This window comes from Euleptes europaea, chromosome 20 (assembly GCF_029931775.1).
Source record: "Euleptes europaea isolate rEulEur1 chromosome 20, rEulEur1.hap1, whole genome shotgun sequence".
NCBI lineage: Eukaryota > Metazoa > Chordata > Lepidosauria > Squamata > Sphaerodactylidae > Euleptes > Euleptes europaea.
In genome coordinates, this window is record NC_079331.1 from 16,216,054 (window position 1) to 16,235,253 (window position 19,200).

The window sequence follows — 19,200 nt, forward strand, 5'->3', positions numbered from 1 at the left end:
ACCTTGGTTTGATAGAGATAGCCGGAATATGCTTAGGGAAATCCGTAGATTATACAGGGCATTTAGGCGATCCGATTCGGAGAGGTTACTGACTTCTCCGGCAGCCAGAAAGAGGCAATTTAAAAAACCCATTTCATTTCAAAAAACAAAGGTCACTAAAAGAGGGGTGGAAAAGATTGATTACAGCAATAAACAATCACGATAATTTAAAATTTTGGTCCTTAATTAATAAGGGTGGGGGGGTTACTTCTAGCGTATGATGTCACATCCCCCCCAAGCGAGTGGGGAAATTATTTTGAAAATTTTTCGGCAGCGTCTTTCAGTCCTCGGGGGTCTTGTATCTCTCCCTCGCTGAAAAGTAAGGCACGGAGAGGCTGAGGCTCTCAGGCCAGCTGGCTCCACAAGCAGAGAGACGGTTCTGGCTTCAGCGGCACGAGGGCTGCAGCCTGGGGCAAAGTTGCATAAGATGGAGGGACAGATTCATGTCATGTTCAGCAACGTGATCCATCACGCTCGCGAAGGGCTGGTGTCTAACTTGGGTTGTGTTGGCAGCGAGGTGTGAAAGCGCCCCCCCCCCATTGTGGGAGCAGGAAGGAAGGGGGGAACGGAGTCCTCACGCACACACCACTCTTACTCCTTTGCACCACTGCAAAAGCACAGTGGGGCAGCAATTGTGCCCCCCACACAGCCCAGAACACCCTCCCCCCTCAGCTGTGAATTCTGGGAAGACGTCAACGTCCGGACTTTGCCAGTCTTTCAATACGGACGAGTCTGCCAGAGAAGGTGAATTTTGCTCTTTGCCAACAAATGAGGAGGTGATATGGAAGGCTGGCCCATGCCCACAGGGTGGCTACCAGCCCAGGTCCACAAGATCATCAGTTCCTAACTAGGCCCTTCAGCCTGGCGAGACTTTTGAGTCTTCGGTCGCTGGCAGAAGACATTCCCGGTCCTTTGAATTCCCCCACTGTCCACCTCGTACGGGTGGGACCGATTCCGGCAGCAGTTCCATCAAGTCAGAACAGAAACAGACAATTTGCGGTTTTAAACGGCCATTGGCCTCAACTTGGTGAAAAGTCCTTGGCAGGACTTGTGGGACAGCTCTTCTCCCAGCGAGAGAACTCCTCAATCCAAGGGAAACCGTTTCCCTGTTGCATGCTGCTCAGCAGATCATGCCTCCCTGCAAAAGAGTTTTAATGGAGCTGGACAACTTTAAGAGATAGCTGAACTTCATAAGAGCGAGCGTCAGAGAGAGCTCCAGGCTGAGCAGATGCGAGTCAGGCACAGTGAAAGCACAGGGGCTCTGAACTCATCAGCACTCAAATGACCCGTAAGAAGCAACCCTCCATCCTAGGGCAGAAGTATTTCACCAATACTGAAAGGAGACCAATGTCAATTTTAGCTCCTCAAAGGGGGGCACATGTTTGATTTTCTAGAACAGGACTTTCTTCTTTCGGGGTGTCCGTGACAAAATGCATTTGGCCGACAGGCACAGCCTCCACCAAACAAAGCCTGTGCTACGTGCAGCTGTGCCTCATATGGAAGTTTACAACGTATTCGGCGTTCGTCCTCTGCACGGAGATCGCAAAGGGCTCGAACGGGTGGAAGGTGAACGCTACCAGGCGCCGGACGGTGTGATTGATTGGCCGGCCCAGGAGTCCCGCCTGGATTTCAAACTTCAGGAGGCCAGAATCTCGGGCGTAGAACCTGCAAAGGACAGAGAGAGGCAGCTTGATAACCTTTAAGCCGCAAGGGATCAGCTGCTTGTGATTTACCACGTTATCGCCTGGCTGTGGCTAGACAAGCTGCAATCTGAAGCTTCTTCGGCATACCTCGTTTTTGTGTTAATTTCTGTTTTCTCCTCCTGCTAACATAGGAGTAGGTCACTCCTGGGCAAATTGACTGTTTTGGGGGGGTGCCAACTGCTTTTACTGGATGGTTTAAGCAGCCTGAATAGCCCAGCTTAGCCCGAGCTCGTCAGCCACGGCTAGTACTTGGCTGGGAGGCCACCAAGGAAGGCTGGGGTCGCTGTGCGGAGGAAGGCCACGGCAAACCACCTCTGTTCACCCCTTGTCTGGTATGCCTCACGGATGGGGTCAACCATGAGTCGGCTGCAACTCGAAAGCACCTTCTTCTTCCATTTCTAAGCTTCTGTGGTTACCGCTTGGAAGTAGGGATGGCTGCCTCCAGGTGGGACATGGAGATCCCCTAGAATTACAGTTCATCCATCTCCTGACGACAGAGATCAGTTTTTCTGGAGAAAATTAGCGCTTTGGAGGGCAGACTCTATGGCATTGTACCCCACTGGGGTTCCTGTCCTCCCCAGGCTCCATGCCCAAATTTCCAGGCATTTTCCAACCTGGATTTGGCAACCCTACTTGGAAGACTTCAGGATTAGAAAGGCAGGATGGAAATGTCTTGATTAAAGAAATGCAACTGGAAATAAACATCCCCCCTTCTATATTCCCTCCTTTGAGGGTTACGCTTCCGTAACTTCCTGATCTCCACTCAAAATGTCCTACAGAAGCCGCCTCCCAGCAGGGGTTAGCCTACCTTATCTCAGCAGCAGACGAAACAGGAAGGAGAACGCACTTTCAAACGAGCTAACACCCCCCGGGCGTTGGACACTGCAACCGGCTCGAACTCCTTGCGTTCTTGCGAGACGACCATTATTCTCTCTCACCCCCCTCTCCCGAGCCACCCCCCCCCCCCCCCGGGCAGCCTGACAATGAAAGGACAAGGACTGGGTGGAATAGCAACCATCTTGATAGCTGGTTTTCCAAATGGTCCCCCCCCCCTTCACAGGGAGAAGCATTTGGGTGGGGGGAGAGAAAGAAAAGAGGAGGGAAGGTTTGTGTGTGTGTTGTGGAAATAAAACACAGCCCGCGGTCTGCGCCTCTTACTCCAATTCAGGGCAATTTGCTGCGCTCAAGACGAGCGCCCTGTAATCTCCCGAGACGGGTGCCGTTTGGTATTTTTTAAATCCATCTGAAGACTGCTCTGCAATCACAGGCCATTTCCATGGGCTCGCACGCGCCGGAGAAATTGGACGCTGAAAGGGCTAGATGCGCGTCGAGAAAGAACGGCAATGCGGAGATTTCGCTTTCCCGCCCCGCGCCAATTGTTATGAAAATGGAAAGTTTGCCTGCAAATTGTTTCTGTTTCTGAAAGGCTTCCGAAAAAGGCTTCTCGTTTAAACTTTCCAGCCCTCCCCCGCCCCGAGCTTTAGGCTCCTAACAAAGGGGGGGGGGCTGGATATAGAAAATTGTGCCACTCTCATCTTTCCTGCCCCCCCCCAAGTCCCATGCATGGCTACGACGGGGGAGGCTGCCAAAGCCGTTGCAAGAGGGAGCCTTTGTATCCCCGGGAGACATTCCGCTCCGCCCAGAGGCTCAAGAAGGAAAGGGGTGGCCATGCCAGCAGCCGCAGGTTGATGTAAGAGAAAAGATGTGACTGTGTTGGGGGAGGGACACCCGGAGGCAGCATAGAATCATAGAATAGAATCATAGAGATGGAAGAGGCCTTACAGGCCATCTAGTTTGAAAATATGTCATGTCTTATTCAGGTGTATTTATTATGAGGGAATAAGACAAAAGTCAATTCTTCCTCTCATTAACACAAGGGAATCCAGTTTGGAGGAAGAGAAAATGAAATTCCTCTCATGGGAGGGAGATTCCCAAAGTCTCTTATGGGGAGCCAAATATTGTTCTGCAGTAATTAAAATCCATTTGGAAAAGGGCTCTAATGTTAATATTAATTTTAAATGATAAAATTTTATCTGTATTGTTACAACGAGATTATTTTAACTTGTAATGGGTTTTATTGGTAAAGTTTGTATCTTTGCTGGCTAAGGCCGTAATAATCCATCCATCCCTCCATCCCTCCATCCCTCCCTCCCTCCCTCTCTCCCATCTAGTCCAACCCCCTGCTTAATGCAGGATCAGCCTAGAGCAACCCTGCCAAGGAACGTGACACGGGGCGACAGCACAGGCACATTCAAGTAACAGCAATAATAATAATAATAATAATAATAATAATCCTCTATGCTGAGAAAATGCGAAACATTCTTTGGGCGGGAAAGACAGCAATAAACTCCTTGGGAGCAGAGAATTTCATTTTATTTTGTACCATCAAGTCACAGCTGACTTATGGCGACCCTGTTGGGTTTTCAAGGCAAGAGAAGTTGGAGATGGTTTGGTGTTGCCGGCCTCTGCATCGCGACCCCAGTATTCCTCGGTGGTCTCCCATCTAAGTACTAACCACAGCCGACCCTGCTTAGCTTCTGAGTGCTGACGAGATCGGGCAAGCCTGGGCCAGGGAGTCAAAACATTAAAAACGTCTATCAAAACATTAAGAACATAAGAAAGGCCCTGCTGGATCAGACCCAGGCCCATCAAGTTCAGCAGTCTGTTCACACAGTGGCCAACCAGGTGCCTCCAGGAAGCCCACAAACAAGACGACTGCAGCATCATTAACCTGCCTGTGTTCCACAGCACCTAATAGAATAGGCATGCTCCTCTTATCCTGGAGAGATCTAGTTTAAATTGTCAGCGTAAAATATCTAACAATGTAATAAAAACATATCCTCCCTACAATCGTGCAAAGCTGCCTTGTACCAAGTCAGACCACCGGCCCTGCTGGCCTAGGTTTATTGTGATTGGAGATGCTGGGAATTTGTCCTGGGATGTTTTGCATGGAAAACGTGATTCCCCGCTACTGAGATAGGAATTGACTTTAAGATTTACCATTACCTGTATCATTAGGGGGTTTCCCCAAGTGTTCACATAGTGGTGTAGTGGTGCACTCTAACCTGGAGAACCAGGTTTGATTCCTCACTCCTCCACATGAGCGGCGGACTCTAATCTGGAGAACCTTTCAAGAGTCTCAGACCACCTTACAATCACCTTCCCTTCCGCTCACCACAACAGACACCTTGTGAGATAGGTGGGGCTGAGAGTGTTCAGAGAGAACTGTGATTGGCCCAAGGTCACCCAGCAAACTTCATGTGGAGGAGTGGGGAATTGGACCAGGTTCTCCAGAGTCCACCGCTCATGTGGAGGAGTGGATAATCGGACCAGAGTCCACTGCTCTTAACCGCTACGCCACACTAAGCTTTTCTACTTTCTGAAGGATCAGGCAGGGTTTTTTGTTTTTGTTTTTAAAAAGAAATGTAGGTATAGAGCCCGTAGCAGATGAACAAGAAGAATGTGTCATCCACTCACGGCTGACCCATGGCAACCCCATCTGCTGGGAATTTCAAACAAGAGGCAGCCTCTTTTGCCTTCCTTCATGAGTAATGCCTATCTTCCTTGGTGGTCTTCCATCTAAGAACTATTCAATTTCAATACCTTTATTGGCATACTAAGTATAATCAATAAAAATAAAACTAGCTACTGTACATCATTTTACCTCCTTAATTACATCATCAAAATATTTAGCTACAGATTCGATGATCTCAGGACTTCGGGAAGATAACAAGTTCATCTTACTGTCATCAGCTTGGTTAGCATAGTTTGATAAAATAGGGTTTAAAAGTGCAGCACGAGTTTCGCAGTAAAAAGGACAGTACAAAAGAATATGGTCAGTACTTTCTATCTCTCCCATAACACAATTACACACTCTAGCAGAGTATGGAATTTTCTTATATCTCCCAAACAGAATGGCAGAAGGGAGAACATTAAAACGGGCTAGCATATAAGCTCTCCAAAGGTGGGGAGTAGTAAGACAGGAGAAATACTCCGGGGGAGAATTCGATAGCCCCCATCATAGTGGTGAGCATCTGCCAGAAGCTAAACTTCTAAGTTCTTGCCTCTCAACATCGATGATCCTTTGCTTAATCAAGGTGTATGTCGCTCTCTCAGAGAGAAGCGCCATATCCTCAACACATAGCCCCAATGATGTGATTTTTTTCTCAATATGAGAGGACCATACAGATGTTTCTAATTCAGAGAGCATATTCGCGATGAGATGGTTGTTACTACTTCTAAAATGTAATCGCAGGCAAAATTTAATTGTTAAAATCCATGCTTTTGTCTCTAGTCTTCTTTGGTTTGTCTCCAAACAAATAGCAGCATAAGAGACGCAAGCTGGGAGCCCTAATAATTCCTTAAAAAGTTAGATTGTACCCTCTCTACTGATTTATTAAAACCTGAGATCCAAATTGGACTTCCATACAGCAATTTGACACTTGTTTTGCAATTAAACACCTTAATAGCTGACGGCACAAATTGATTTCCTTTGGATTAAAAGAACCTTATAATCGCCAGGACATTGTTGTTTGTCGCTTTTACCACTTTCCTGATATGAGGGCCCCAACTACTATTAGAGTGAAAATAGACTCCCAAATATTTAAAGTCTTTAACCTGCTCCACTTCTCCCCCCTTAAAACACCATTTAGCCGGTTTCCACTTCTTCCCAAAAACAATAATTTTGGATTGATCAAAATTTACAGTTAATTTGTTTATTTCACAATACTCCAGAAAGCGTGAAATTAGCCTTTTTGACCCTATTTCCGTGAGGGCCATCTTAAGAACTAATCATGGCCGACCCTACTTAGCTTCCAAGTTCTCCCAAGCTCAGGCAAAGCTGGCTATTCAGGCTGCTGGTAGAAGAATAAGAATAAGAAGAGTTGGTGGGGCTGAGAGAGTTCGGAGAGAACCGTGACTGGACCAAGGCCACGCAGCAGGCTTCATGTATAGGAGTGGGGAAACCACCCAGTTCTCCAGATTAGAGTCCGCCGCTCTTAACCACCACGCCATGCTGACTCTCTGCTACCTGAAGTCGAGATCGGCAGCGGCTGTTCCAGCATCCCCGAGAGGGGAACAGAAAGAACTGCTGGAAAGATCCGCGTCGCCTCTAAAGGGTGCCATTCATTATTAACGATACTTGTAAATTTTTTCAAGGTAACTGATATTTTTTATCTCCGGGCACCGAACCACCTTGTTTAATGAAAGACTCGCTGAAGGGTCTCTGCCTCTGCCTGAAAGGTTTCGCAGAGGGTCGAGCTGTGCCAAAGACACGAGAACCCAACCACTCGGGAACACTCCGGGTCCTTGTACCTTCTGAAGCCCCAGCCGTTGAGCTGGATGGGGGGGATGCTTGCTTGGCTTCCCTCCCGGGGGCCCACTGAAAACATCCGCCGTGCCGGCGGCCTTTTGTTGCAAAGCAACATTGCTACCTGCAGACAAAGGCTGCCTGCCGGAGCCTTCCAAGAATCTCAAGGACAGTGGTGAGAAAAACAAAGGGAGGAGGGAGAGCCCGGGCGATGCACAAAGCGTCAAGTGCTTGGTGGAAGCAGAATTATGTGACGACTGTCCAAATGCTCCCCAAGATCTGTGGAGATCATACAGGGGAGGGACAATTGTGGCACGGTCAACAAACATTTTACACAAAAAAAATACCCTGGATGGTATTTCTAGACCTCACCTAGAGTATTGTGTTCAGTTTTGGGCACCACAATTTTAAGAAGGATGTAGACAAGCTGGAACATGTTCAGAGGAGGGCAACGAAGATGGTGAGGGGTCTGGAGACCAAGTCCTGTGAGGAAAGGTTGAAGGAGCTGGGTATGTTCAGCCTGAAAAGGAGAAGACTGAGAGGGGATATGATCACCATCTTCAACTACTTTGAGTCAGCAGTGTGATGCGGTAGCTAAAAAGGCAAATGCGGTCTTGGGCTGTATCCACAGAAGTATAGTGTCCAGATCATCAGAGCTTTACTCTGCTCTGGTTAGACCTCACCTAGAGTACTGTGTTCAGTTTTGGGCACCACAGTTTAAGAAAGATGTAGGCAAGCCGAACGTGTCCAGAGGAGGGCAACGAAGATGGTGAGGGGTCTGCAGAACTAGTCCTATGAGGAAAGGTTGAAGGAGCTGGGTATGTTTAGCCTGAAAAGGAGAAGACTGAGAGGGGATATAACCATCTTCGAATACTTGAAGGGCTAGAGGATGGTTTACAGGGTGGTTTGCCACTACCTTCCCCAGTAGTCTTCACTTTACCCCCATCAAGCCGGGTACTCATTTTACCCACCTCGGAAGGATGGAAGGCTGAGTCAACCTTGAGCCATCTACCTGAAACTAATTTCTGTCGGGATCGAACTCAGGTCGTGAGCAGAGCTTGGACTGCAGTACTGCAGCTTACCACTCTGAGCCACGGGTAATATTAAGGTTATTGTATATTGTGGTTTTAATGTGTCTTGATGTTGCTTGACACCATTAGCCGCCGTGAGCCCGGCATAAGCTGGAGACAGAGGGCGAGATGTAAATCGAAAAATAAATTGCATCAATCAAATAAAGGGACAGACGCAGACAGGGGTTCTGTTCAGCTCTCACAATTTCCACGGCAGCCGAGACGCTGGCCAGATGGAGGAGAACGTTCTACCGCCTGCTCTTAAAACATTCCGATAAACCCATCGTGCTTTTTTTGTTTTAAAACAAAGAGCCAGCGTGGTGTAGCAATGAAGAGTGGTGGTTTGGAGTGGTGGACTCTGATCTGGAGAACCGGGTTGGTTTCCCCACTCCTCCACATTAGTGGACTAATCTGGAGAACCAGGTTAGTTTCTCCACTCCTCCACATGAGCGGTGGACTCTAATCTGGAGAACCGGGTTAGTTTCCCCACTCCTCCACATGAGTGGTGGACTCCAGTTCTGGTGAACCGGGTTAGTTTTCCCACACCAACACATGAAGCCAGCTGGGTGGCCTTGGCCTAGTCACAGCTCTCTTAGAGCTCTCTCAGCCCCACCTATCTCACAGGGTGTTTGTCATGGGCAGGGGAAGGGAAGGTGATTGTAAGCTGGTTTGATTCTTCCTTAAGTAGTAGAGAAAGTCGGCATATAAAAACCAACTCATTCTTCTTCTTCTACAAGTCCACCTCCCCATATAGCCGAATTGTGAGCATGCACCCTCAACAGGGAACACAGTCTCTCGGGGCGCGATGCATACCTGATCGGATGGTCGCCGCAAGTCTTGGGGCGCTCCATGACCGAAACCCATTTGTCATCATAGCTGAAGAGGGAGAGGTCGAGGTAAGGGCTGCCGCTGTACGACTGGGCGCTGATCGGGAGCTGGCCCAGGAGCCGCCGCACGGCCTCGGTGTGCCCACCATACTTGGCATTCACGATAGTGTCCTTAAATCTGAAAAAGGACATAACGTCATGTGGGGGAGGGGGCAACGGCACAAAATGCAACCAAACCGTCTCTTTGGTTCTTGTAGGTTATCCAGGCTGTGTAACCGTGGTCTTGGTATTTTCTTTCCTGACATTTCGCCAGCAGCTGTGGCAGGCATCTTCAGAGGAGTAACACTGAAGGACAGTGACACTGCCCTTCAGTGTTACTCCTCTGAAGATGCCTGCCACAGCTGCTGGCGAAATGTCAGGAAAGAAAATACCAAGACCACGGTTACACAGCCCGGATAACCTACAAGAACCAATGAACTCTGACCGTGAAAGCCTTCGACAATATTTCAAACTGTCTCTGTCGCCTTCTATAACTCTATGCCTCGCAAAGGGAGCAGGAAAGAAAAGTGCATGGCGAAAATATTGACCAACCTTGCAGGGCTCTTATAAGGATAGCCGAGAACGTACATGAATAATGCTGAACTCAAGGGAGAGCCACATAAATGCTAACAAGCCATCCGAAGGACTGCCTTCTCCCATCTCAGCTTGCCCATACCCAGAGATCATTATTAGAGGAAAGAAGGAGGAGAGTTGGTTTTTATACGCCAACTTTCTCTACCACTTTAGGAAGAATCGAACCGGCTCACAATCACCTTCCCTTTCCCTCCCCATAATAGACACCCTGTGAGGTAGGTGGGGCTGAGCGAGTATGACTATCTGTTTTGGGGAGGGGAAGGGAAGATGATTGTAAGCCACTTGGAGACTCCTTTCGGTAGAGAAAATGGGGTACAAAAATCAACTCTTCTTCTTGATCATCATCCCCTATTGCAGAGAGAGGTTTCGCTAAGGACACCATAAATTTTTGGCAGAAATGGTGGGAAAGGGGCACGGGAGGGCCACCCAAATCCCTGCTACTGCCAGTCTAATCCTAAGCTTCAAAGCTCAAGGTCACCCAGCTGGCTTCATGTGGAGGAGTGGGGAAACCAACCCGGTTCACCAGATTAGCATCTGCTGCTCATGTGGAGGAGCGGGGAATCGAACCCGGTTCTCCAGATCAGAGTCCACCACTCTTAACCACTACACCACACTGGCTAGAAAGCACCGCATAAAGGCTAACAAACTATCTGAAGGACTGCCTTCTCCCTTCTCAGCTTGCCCGTACCCAGAGATCATTATTAGAGGAAAGGCTTGCCTTCAAAGATCAGTCAGGGGGCAAACAGGTCATGGCCTTCTTTGTGGTGGCACCCTACCTTTGTAGCGGTGTCCCATCTTCCAAGAACTATACACTTGGCCCCCTGCCCTTAGCATATCGCACTGGCACCAGGCGAAGCCTGCCAGTATCTCAAGCAGCATCTTCTCTTGCTTGTGCACCTGCTGGTTTCATTTGCTTATTTGCTATTTATATGACAACACTTTGCATTTATACAGTGCTTTCAGCGTTCAAAGCGCTGTCACACACATTACCTTGTCACACTGAGTCCTGTAAGGCAGACTGGTAGGATTCTCTTCCGGCAAGGAAGGCCACTATGACTCACAAGAGCCAATGCGGCATAGAGGTTAAGAGCAATGGACTCTAATCTGGAGAACTGGGTTCGATTCCCCACTTCTCCGCATGAAGCCTGCTGGATGACCTTGGGCTTGTCACAGTTCTCTGAGGTCTCTCTCAGCCCCACCTACCGCACAAGGTGTCTGTTGTGGGGAGGGGAAGGGAATATGATTGTAAGCCACTTGGAGACTCCTTTCGGTAGAGAAAATTGGGGTACAAAAATCAACTCTTCTTCTTGATCATCATCCCCTATTGCAGACAGAGGATTCGCTAAGGACACCATAAATTTTTGGCAGAAATGGTGGGAAAGGGGCACGGGAGGGCCACCCAAATCCCTGCTGCTGCCAGTCTAATCCTAAACTTCAAAGCTCAGAGACTTCAATGGAGGTTAGAACGGTGTAACTTCTTAGGATCGCACTTTACGCAGTAGAACTTTAAATCTTCCCTGCTTTCAGATCCAATATTTTTATCCCACCCTTCCTCCGAAGCGCTGAGACACAGCTCTCCCGTGCCTCCCTCCCTCCGCCCAACCTTGTGACAACTCCGTGAGGTAGGTTAGGCTAAGGAAGGGTGCCGGGCCCGAGGTCATCTAACGAGCTTCAACAAGGATTTGAACCCAGGACGCTCCTAGCTTGATATCAATGACTACGCCACACTCGCCCAATCTCATAAGAACATAAGAAAAGCCCTGCTGGATCAGACCAAGGTCCATCAAGTCCCGCAGTCGGTTCACACAGTAGCCAACCAGGTGCCTCTAGGAAGCCAACAAACAAGACGACTGCATCAGCAGCATCCAGCCTGGGTTCCACAGCACCTCATATAATAGGCTTGCTCATCTGATCCTGGAGAGAATAGGTATGCATCATGACTAGTATTCATTGTGACTAGCAGCCATGAATAGCCCTCTCCTCCATGAACATGTCCACTCCCCTCTTCAAGCTTTCCAAGTTGGCAGCCATCACCACATCCTGGGGCAGTGAGTTTCACAATTTAACTATGCATTGTGTGAAGAAATACTTCCTTTTATCTGTTTGGAATCTCTCACCCTCCAGCTCCAGCAGATGAAGTATTGTGATAAAAGGTAAAGGTCCCCTGTGCAAGCACTGGGTCATTCCTGACCCATGGGGTGACATCACATCCCGACATTTACTAGGCAGACTACGTTTACAGGGTGGTGTGCCAGCGCCTTCCCCAGTCATCTTTCCTTTACCCCCAGCAAGCTGGGTACTCATTTTACCGACCTCGGAAGGATGGAAGGCTGAGTCAACCTTGAGCCGGCTACCTGAAAACGACTACTGTCGGGCTCGAACTCAGGTCATGAACAGAGCTTTCGACTGCAGCACTGCAGCTTACCGCTCTGCGCCACGGGGAAGTATTATGAGTGAGGGAGAAAAGCTTCTCCCTGTCCACTCTCTCCACACCGTGCATAATTTTACAGACCGCTATCCTGTCTCCCCTTAACCGTCTTCTTTCCAAGCTAAACAGCCCTAAGCGTTTTATCCACTCCTTCTAGCGCTGTCACTCTAGCCTCCTGAACATTTTGATTGCTCTTTTCTGCACCTTCTCAAGCTCTGCAATATACTTTTGTAGGTGTTTTTTTCAAAGCCTTTTGTATCAGTTGCAATCCACCTTTGCGGAAAGGTAGGAAAACATATTTTGATTTTTTTTAAATCCACCCAGTATGCTTGGGGAGGGCACCGTCAAAAGCAAAAGCACTAGTTAAAATAGAGTACTTGAACGGGAGCCAACCGAGTCCCTCAGGATTCACTCGTCTGCTGAGGAGCCGAGCTCCCGCGCGCAGGCCGCAGGGCTCACCGGCGTTGGATCTGCCGGGCGAAGTTGTTGCTGGAGGCCGAGCAGGGGAACTGCACAGCCTCGCTGTGGAGGGTGGCATTCCGGAAGAGGTCACAGAAGTTCTCAAAGAGCTCCAGCAGCTCGTCTGACGTGTTCTCGAAGACGGCAATCACTTCGGTGGTCACCATGTTGTACACGACGAAGAAAGACGGCTAGGGAGGGGGGAAGAAGCGGGATTAAAGAGCAGTTCAGCCAAGCGCCGGCGGAAAGGCACGGTGCGGCAACTCCGGCCGCCGAACAATTAAAAGCGGCTAAGAGAGACGGCGGTTTTGCGGCCCACGCGTGAGGACCGAGCTTTTCGCAGGCCGCTTTATTGTGCTTTCAGCCGTCTCAATGGGTACCAGATTAACCACCCCATTATCTGTCCTCAAATTATTTTACAAAGCTACGTGAAATTCCTCCAATTCTTTATTTTTTGGGGAGGAGGGTTATCTTTGAAACCGAACCCCATCAGTGTTCCTGCTTTCTTCCTCTGCCAAACACGAAATGTTTTTTCCCCTCCCTTCCTTTCTCCCAGAGCGGCAGATTTAATTTTAGTGCCTGCTGGGAAACGATTTTAAGCCAGGTGGTAACAGGCAACAAATTATTTCCCCTCGCCGTATATGCAGAGAGGTGAGAGCTGGTCGGTTTTATTGGGGGGAGGGGGGGAGCTGTTTTCTTCTCCTGCCTTAATATTTCCGACATGCCGAGATGAGCCTCGCGAAGTGCATTGTGCTCCATGGCGGCTCACAAACGCTGTTCCCTTCAGGGTCCCCTGCTGCTGGGGAAATGAAAGGCTGAGCGCCATTAACTGTTTCTTTTGAATTACTGGCGCTCGTATCCAAGAATTTCCAAAAGCTGCGGCTTGGCTTTGCAATCGGTAGTCCGGGGACGTGTGAAGAAATCTTTCCCTGGTTGCATGCTGCTGACAAATGCCCAGGGTATTTTTGCACCTCTGCGGGCTCAGTGTTTGAGACTGTATCCGGAGAATCCCAGTGTCCATTGTAAAAAGGAAAGTTTCTGGTCCATGTGATTGTAAGTTTTTTTAAAACTACTATGACTATATGCCCTGACCCGGATAGCCCCAGGCTAGCCTGATCTCGTCAGATCTCAGAGGCTAAGCAGGGTCGGCCCTGGTTAGTACCTGGATGGGAGACCACCAAGGAAGAAGAAGAGTTGATTTTTAATTGCTGACTTTCTCTACCACTTAAGGAAGAATCAAACTGGCTTATAATCACCTTCCCTTCCCCTCCCCACAACAGGCACCCTGTGAGGTAGGTGGAGAGAGCTCTAACAGAACTGTGATTAGCCCAAGGTCACCCAGCTGGCTACATGTATAGGAGTGGGGAAACCAACCAGGTTCACCAGATTAGTGTCCGCCGCTCATTTGGAGGAGTGGGGAATCAAGCCTGGTTCTCCAGGTTAGAGTCCACTGCCCCAAACCAGCGCTCTGAACTACTCCACGCTGGAATGCCAGGAGCGTGACGCAGAGGCAAGCAATGGCAAACCACCTCTTGCCTTGCACAACCCACCAGGGGTTGCCGTAAGTAGGCTGTGACTTGACGGCAAGCACAAAAAATGACTATTTACACTGTGTTCGTGATGCTTAAAAGTTTTAAGAAAATAAACGAGGGGACCTGCAAGGACTTGCAGGGGGGCCTCCTATTTAACCTTCCCCAGCTATTTCCTCTTTCCCTTATAAGGCAGCCACTACAGCCTCTCCCCGTTTCCCTGCTTCCTTCTCTCCTTCCCATCCACCAGCCAACCTACCTTTATCTGCCTCTGCCTTCAGCTTCTCGTCCTTCCCTCCCCCTGGGACCCCACCCGCACAAAAACGATGGCCTAACTGGGCAGTGGCCGCTACCAGGCCCATCTGCATAGTGGGGAACCTGCAAGGAAGGGTCATCTCATTTTCCCTTCATCGTTTCCCTTCCCCCACTATTTACTCTTTCCTTTTTCCTGGCAACCCCCATATTTCCCCTTTCCCTGCCTCTCTGTCGCCTTCCCACCCACCAACCTGTCTTTAAGGGGGGGGGGAACAGATCTACAGGGAATGCAACGGGACCTCACGGGGTGTGGGGGCAGGGAGCTGCCCCAAGGAGGGAGGGGCTGTGGCTCAGTGGCAGAGCATCTGCTTGGCATGCAGAAGGTTCCAGGTTCAATCTCCGGCATCTCCAGTTAAAGGGACCAGGCAAGTAAGTGATGTGAAAGACCTCTGCCTGAGACCCTGGAGAGCCACTGCTGGTCTGAGTAGACAATACTGACTTTGATGGACTAAGGGTCCGACTCAGTATAAGGCAGCTTCATGGGGATAGGCCATGGCTCAGTGGTAGAGCATTTGCTTGGCATGCAGAAGGTCCCAGGTTCAATCCCCGGCACCTCCAGTTAAAGGGACTAGGCAGGAAGGTGATGGGAAAGACCTCTGCCTGAGACCCTGGAGAGCTGCTGCCGGTCTGAGTAGACAATACTGACTTTGATGGACCAAGGGTCTGATTCAGTATAAGGCAGCGTCATGTGTTCGTGTGTTCAAGGATCTCTTTCCTTGCCATTGTCCCAAGAGACAGGGGAACCCTCGGGGGGGGGGGGTTTCCCCTTGCCTTCCCAAGTATGAAAAAGCACCCAGCAATATCCAAGGAAAGGGGAATCGCTTCTTGCCACAGGGGAAGGAGGAGATAGTTCTACACCGCCGGCTGGGTTGGTTGTATTTATATTTTTTAAAACTAGGGGAGTGGGGAAGTTGTGCTCCTTGAGATTAACGATTCTTCTACCAATAAAACCCTGGGAAAAAAATATTTAAGGACAAGCCCATCAAAACAGCCCCCAAGACAGCAGTGGGAAAACATGTGCCTCTGCCAAACAGATTCCCCTTACAACTAATAATGGATCTCAAGACAATGCATTCTCCTGGATTGGATAGAGATCTGGGATTCCTTTCTCATTACCAGCCAGCGTGGTCTAGTGGATTCTCCTGGACTGAATAGAGATCTGGGATTCCTGTCTGATTACCAGCCATCATGGTGAGCCGGCGTGGTGTGGTGGTTAAGAGCGGTGGAGTCTGATCTGGAGAACCGGGTTTGATTCCCCACTCCTAAACCTGAGCGGCAGAGGCTAATCTGGTGAACTGGATTTGTTTCCCCACTCTTACACACAAAGCCAGCTGGGTGACCTTGGGCTAGTCACAGCTCTCTTAGAGCTCTCTCACCCCACCTACCTCACAGGGTGTCTGGTGTAGGGAAGGGAAGGTGATTGTAAGCCAGTTTGATTCTTCCTTAAGTGGAAGAGAAATTCGGAATATAAAAACCAACTCTTCTTCTTTTCTTCAAAAGCAATTCTGTAATGCTTCTGAATACCGGGGGGGGGGGGGCTCTTTTTCCTGCTTAGCATCAGGGCCCCAGTCTTTTCCGCCCCTCGGGATAGCCAAGGGAGGCTCCAGGATTCTAAGTCATCAGCTTCCCCGGGGAGCTGGCGCAACGTCGCGTTCCTTTCAGGCTAGAGAAACGTGCTGCTCCTTTGGGGGGGGGGGGAACGTCTGCTGCCGGAACCCCCTGCTTCGGTGACTAATGCCGCCTCTTTCAGAATCCCCACTGGCCGGTGACAGTCAGCGTTGTCAGGCTCAAGTTTGTACGTTTCTGTAGCCGACTATTGAGTGATGGGGGCATATCACTAAAGAGATCTTTAAAAGAAGAAGAAGAATGGCAGTAGGTGGCACAGGGGACGAAAACACATGGAAAGAGGTGCCAAGGACACAGGGCCAGATTACGTGTGTGGCGAGCAGAAGCTGAGAGACGACAGAAGGGGAGAGAATTTGTCACCCTGCGCGGCAGGAACATCTGCACTGTTATTTTAAATACCCAGACTGGTTCAAAGTGAGTTCCGTATGCAAGTTGGGGGGGCAGGGACCACATTAAACATCATAAGAACATAAGAAAGGCCCTGCTGGATCAGATCAAGTCCAGCAGTCTGTTCACACAGTGGCCAACCAGGTGCCTCTAGGAAGCCCCCAAACAAGACAACTGCACCAGCATTATCCTGCCTGTGTTCCACAGTACCTAATATCATAGGCCTGCTCCTCTGATCCTGGAGAGAATAGGTATGCATTATGACTAGTGTTCATTTTGAGTAATAGCCATGGATAGCCCTCTCCTCCACAAACATGTCCACTCCCCTCTTCAAGCCTTGTTCAAGCCTTGTTCAAGCCAAGTTGGCATCCATCACCACATCCTGGGGCAGGGAGTTCCACAATTTAACTATGCGTTGTGTGAAGAAATACTTCCTTTTATCGGTTTTTAATCTCTCACCCTCTGGCTTCAGCAGATGACTCCACATTCTAGTATTATGAGAGAGAGAGAAAAGCTTTTCCCTGTCCACTCTCTCCATACCATGCATAATTTTATAGACCTCTATCATGTCTCCCCTTAACTGCCTTCTTTCCAAGCTAACAGCCCTAAGCATTTTAACCGCTCCTCATAGGGCAGTTGCTCTAGTCTCCTGATCCTTTTGGTTACTCTTTTCTGCACCTTCTCAAGCTCTGCAATATCCCTTTTTAGGTGTGGTGACCAGAACAGTACAGTTTTCAAAGAGTGGTCTCACCATAGATCTGTACAAGGGCAATAAGAAACTTGACTAAATTTATGGATTTCTAACCAGCGGAAATAGTCTGGCTACTCTTTCCTTCTCCTGGTTGGTTCCCTTCGCAGCCCTGTTGCTGCTTCCATCAACCCATAGTTCCTTTTGGTCATTCTGCCCCCCCTCTCAGATGGCAGCAGATCAGGCAACAAGACCCAGAGACACTTGCCTGCCCCAACCCTTCTGTAGCATGACAGTAACTCAAATGTTCCCTCTGTATGCTTGTGTGTGTAAAGTGCCGCCAGGGCAGCATATGGACTAGAAGCAGGGTCTAAGGAATGCATAGAAGAAGAGTTGGTTTTGGTATGCTGACTTTCTCTACCACTTAAGGGAGACTCGAACCGGCTTTCAATCATCTTCCCTTCCCCTCCCCACAACAGACACCCTGTGAGGTAGGTGGGGCTGAGAGAGCTCTAACACAGCTCTAACACAACTTTCCCAGTGTCACCCAGCTGGTTTCATGCGCAGGAGTGGGGAAACAAATCCACTTCACCAGATTAGCCTCCACCACTCATGTAGAGGAGCGGAGAATCAAACCCGGTTCTCCAGATTAGAGTCCACCACTCCAAACCACTACACCATGCTGGCTCTCAAAGGCGCAAGGACAGACGTCACATCCAGCCAGTCCCTCCAAGGACAAACCTGTACCTGTGAAGGGTCTGTCACCCGTAACGTCACCACGTCCTCACTGGTGTATTTAATGAAGAGGTGGTTTTCGTCTAGCAGCTGCATCTTCCACATCCGCAGCTGCCGCAGCTGGTCAAAATACTGGAAGAACCTCCGCTTCGCCATGGTGCTCCCGTCCTGCTCCGCCCTTCGCCACAAGTAGACCAGCAGCCGGTGCTTCAAAGAGTTGATGAATGGCTCTTTGTACGGGTTGGCCATGCCCGTCTGAGAATCCCGCTGCACCTCTGGGTAAACCGCCGAGAGCGTGAGGAAGTCGTCCTCATAGCAGAAGCGGCCGATCGTCCGCACGTCGATGAAGGTGCCCTCGGGGGTCACCTGGAAGACATGGATGGTCTGCTGCTGGACGGACAGGATGGCCAGGATGTTCTTGTACAGGTAGAGCCCTTGGTTGTGCGACAGGATGACTTTGTCACATTTGAACGTCCTGGTGTCGCACAGCCGGCCCGTGTGGAGGTCGATGATGTGCAGCGAGTAATCTTCCAAGGGGGACCGCGGATTGGGGGTCACTGATTCGCTGTTGCGGTAAACCTCAAAGAAGGGAGGGTGGGGCTCCTCGGGGAGGTAGGCGGCGGAGCCCACGATGACGTAGCGGCAGTCGTCTGTGAACAAGCTGCACTCGCGGTTCAAGTGCTCCCCGTTGGAGGCCACGTTGGTGATGTGCAGGAGGACGAAGAAGCGCTCAAAGAGCCGCCCACGGATGTTGATGGACCGCTGGTCGTTGCCATTGGCCAAAATCTCCCCATCGTAGCCTTGCAGGAGGTCCTCTGCCGCCTGGCACCCTTGGTACTCGTAGATCTCCAAGGACGTCTGGTCCGAGGAGAACGCGATAAAGTACCTCCCATCGGGGGAGAACTTACGCAGGAAGCAGGGCGGCTTCTCCACGTTGACCACCGTGAAGTTGGGGAAGACGTTCTGGTGGAAGACGCGGACCTGGTGCCAGTGGGTCCCTGTTTTGCCGGACGTGATCCTCCGCCGCTCCAGGCGGTAGATGACATTCTGGTTCTGGATCCGACGAGGTCTGATGGTCGGGGCTTCATGGTCCATGCTACTGCCCTTCAGGTGGAGAAACCCCCCAGGCAGGTAGGATCTGAGATGACGTTGAGGCAGGTCCTGCAGTCAAAGAAAGGAGAGAGTAACTATGATAAGATCGCAGCTGTAGGAAGAAGGGTCAAACTCCACAGTCATGAGGAAGAAGGGTCAAATCCCACACTCACACATAACAACCATTTTAAAAGACTAAAATCTATCATTACTCGAAATGTAGCCAATTCTAAAGCAAATGGTTGAGGGCAGAGATGGGAATATACAAAGAGCCAGCACTTCTCCCCTTGTTTCCTTTTCTTCTCTTCCTCCCTCCCTTTCCTTTCCCAGGGTCCTTTCCCTTTAGGGTTGCCAACCTCCA

General features: G+C 49.8%; 1 protein-coding gene across 1 annotated transcript; it reads right to left on the reverse strand.

The window, feature by feature from the left end:
• Nucleotides 1–1,514: 1,514 nt before the first annotated feature.
• On the reverse strand, nt 1,515–18,842 carry DET1 (DET1 partner of COP1 E3 ubiquitin ligase). Its single transcript, XM_056866131.1, has 4 exons — nt 17,760–18,842; nt 12,468–12,658; nt 8,934–9,125; nt 1,515–1,704 (listed from the first exon to the last, which is right to left on the reverse strand). The coding sequence occupies exons 1-4, from the start codon at nt 18,840–18,842 to the stop codon at nt 1,515–1,517; spliced, it is 1,656 nt and encodes a 551-aa protein (XP_056722109.1).
• Nucleotides 18,843–19,200: the final 358 nt, after the last annotated feature.

Excerpts from the sequence above, each read along its gene's own strand:
- DET1 (XM_056866131.1), bottom strand. The coding sequence starts at position 18,842 with ATGGACCATGAAGCCCCGACCATCAGACCTCGTCGGATCCAGAACCAG. Across the intron at positions 9,126-12,467 it reads GCCCGGCAGATCCAACGCCG|ATTTAAGGACACTATCGTGA; the intron begins GTGAGCCCTGCG and ends GTCCTTTTTCAG. Across the intron at positions 1,705-8,933 it reads TGCGGCGACCATCCGATCAG|GTTCTACGCCCGAGATTCTG; the intron begins GTATGCATCGCG and ends TGTCCTTTGCAG.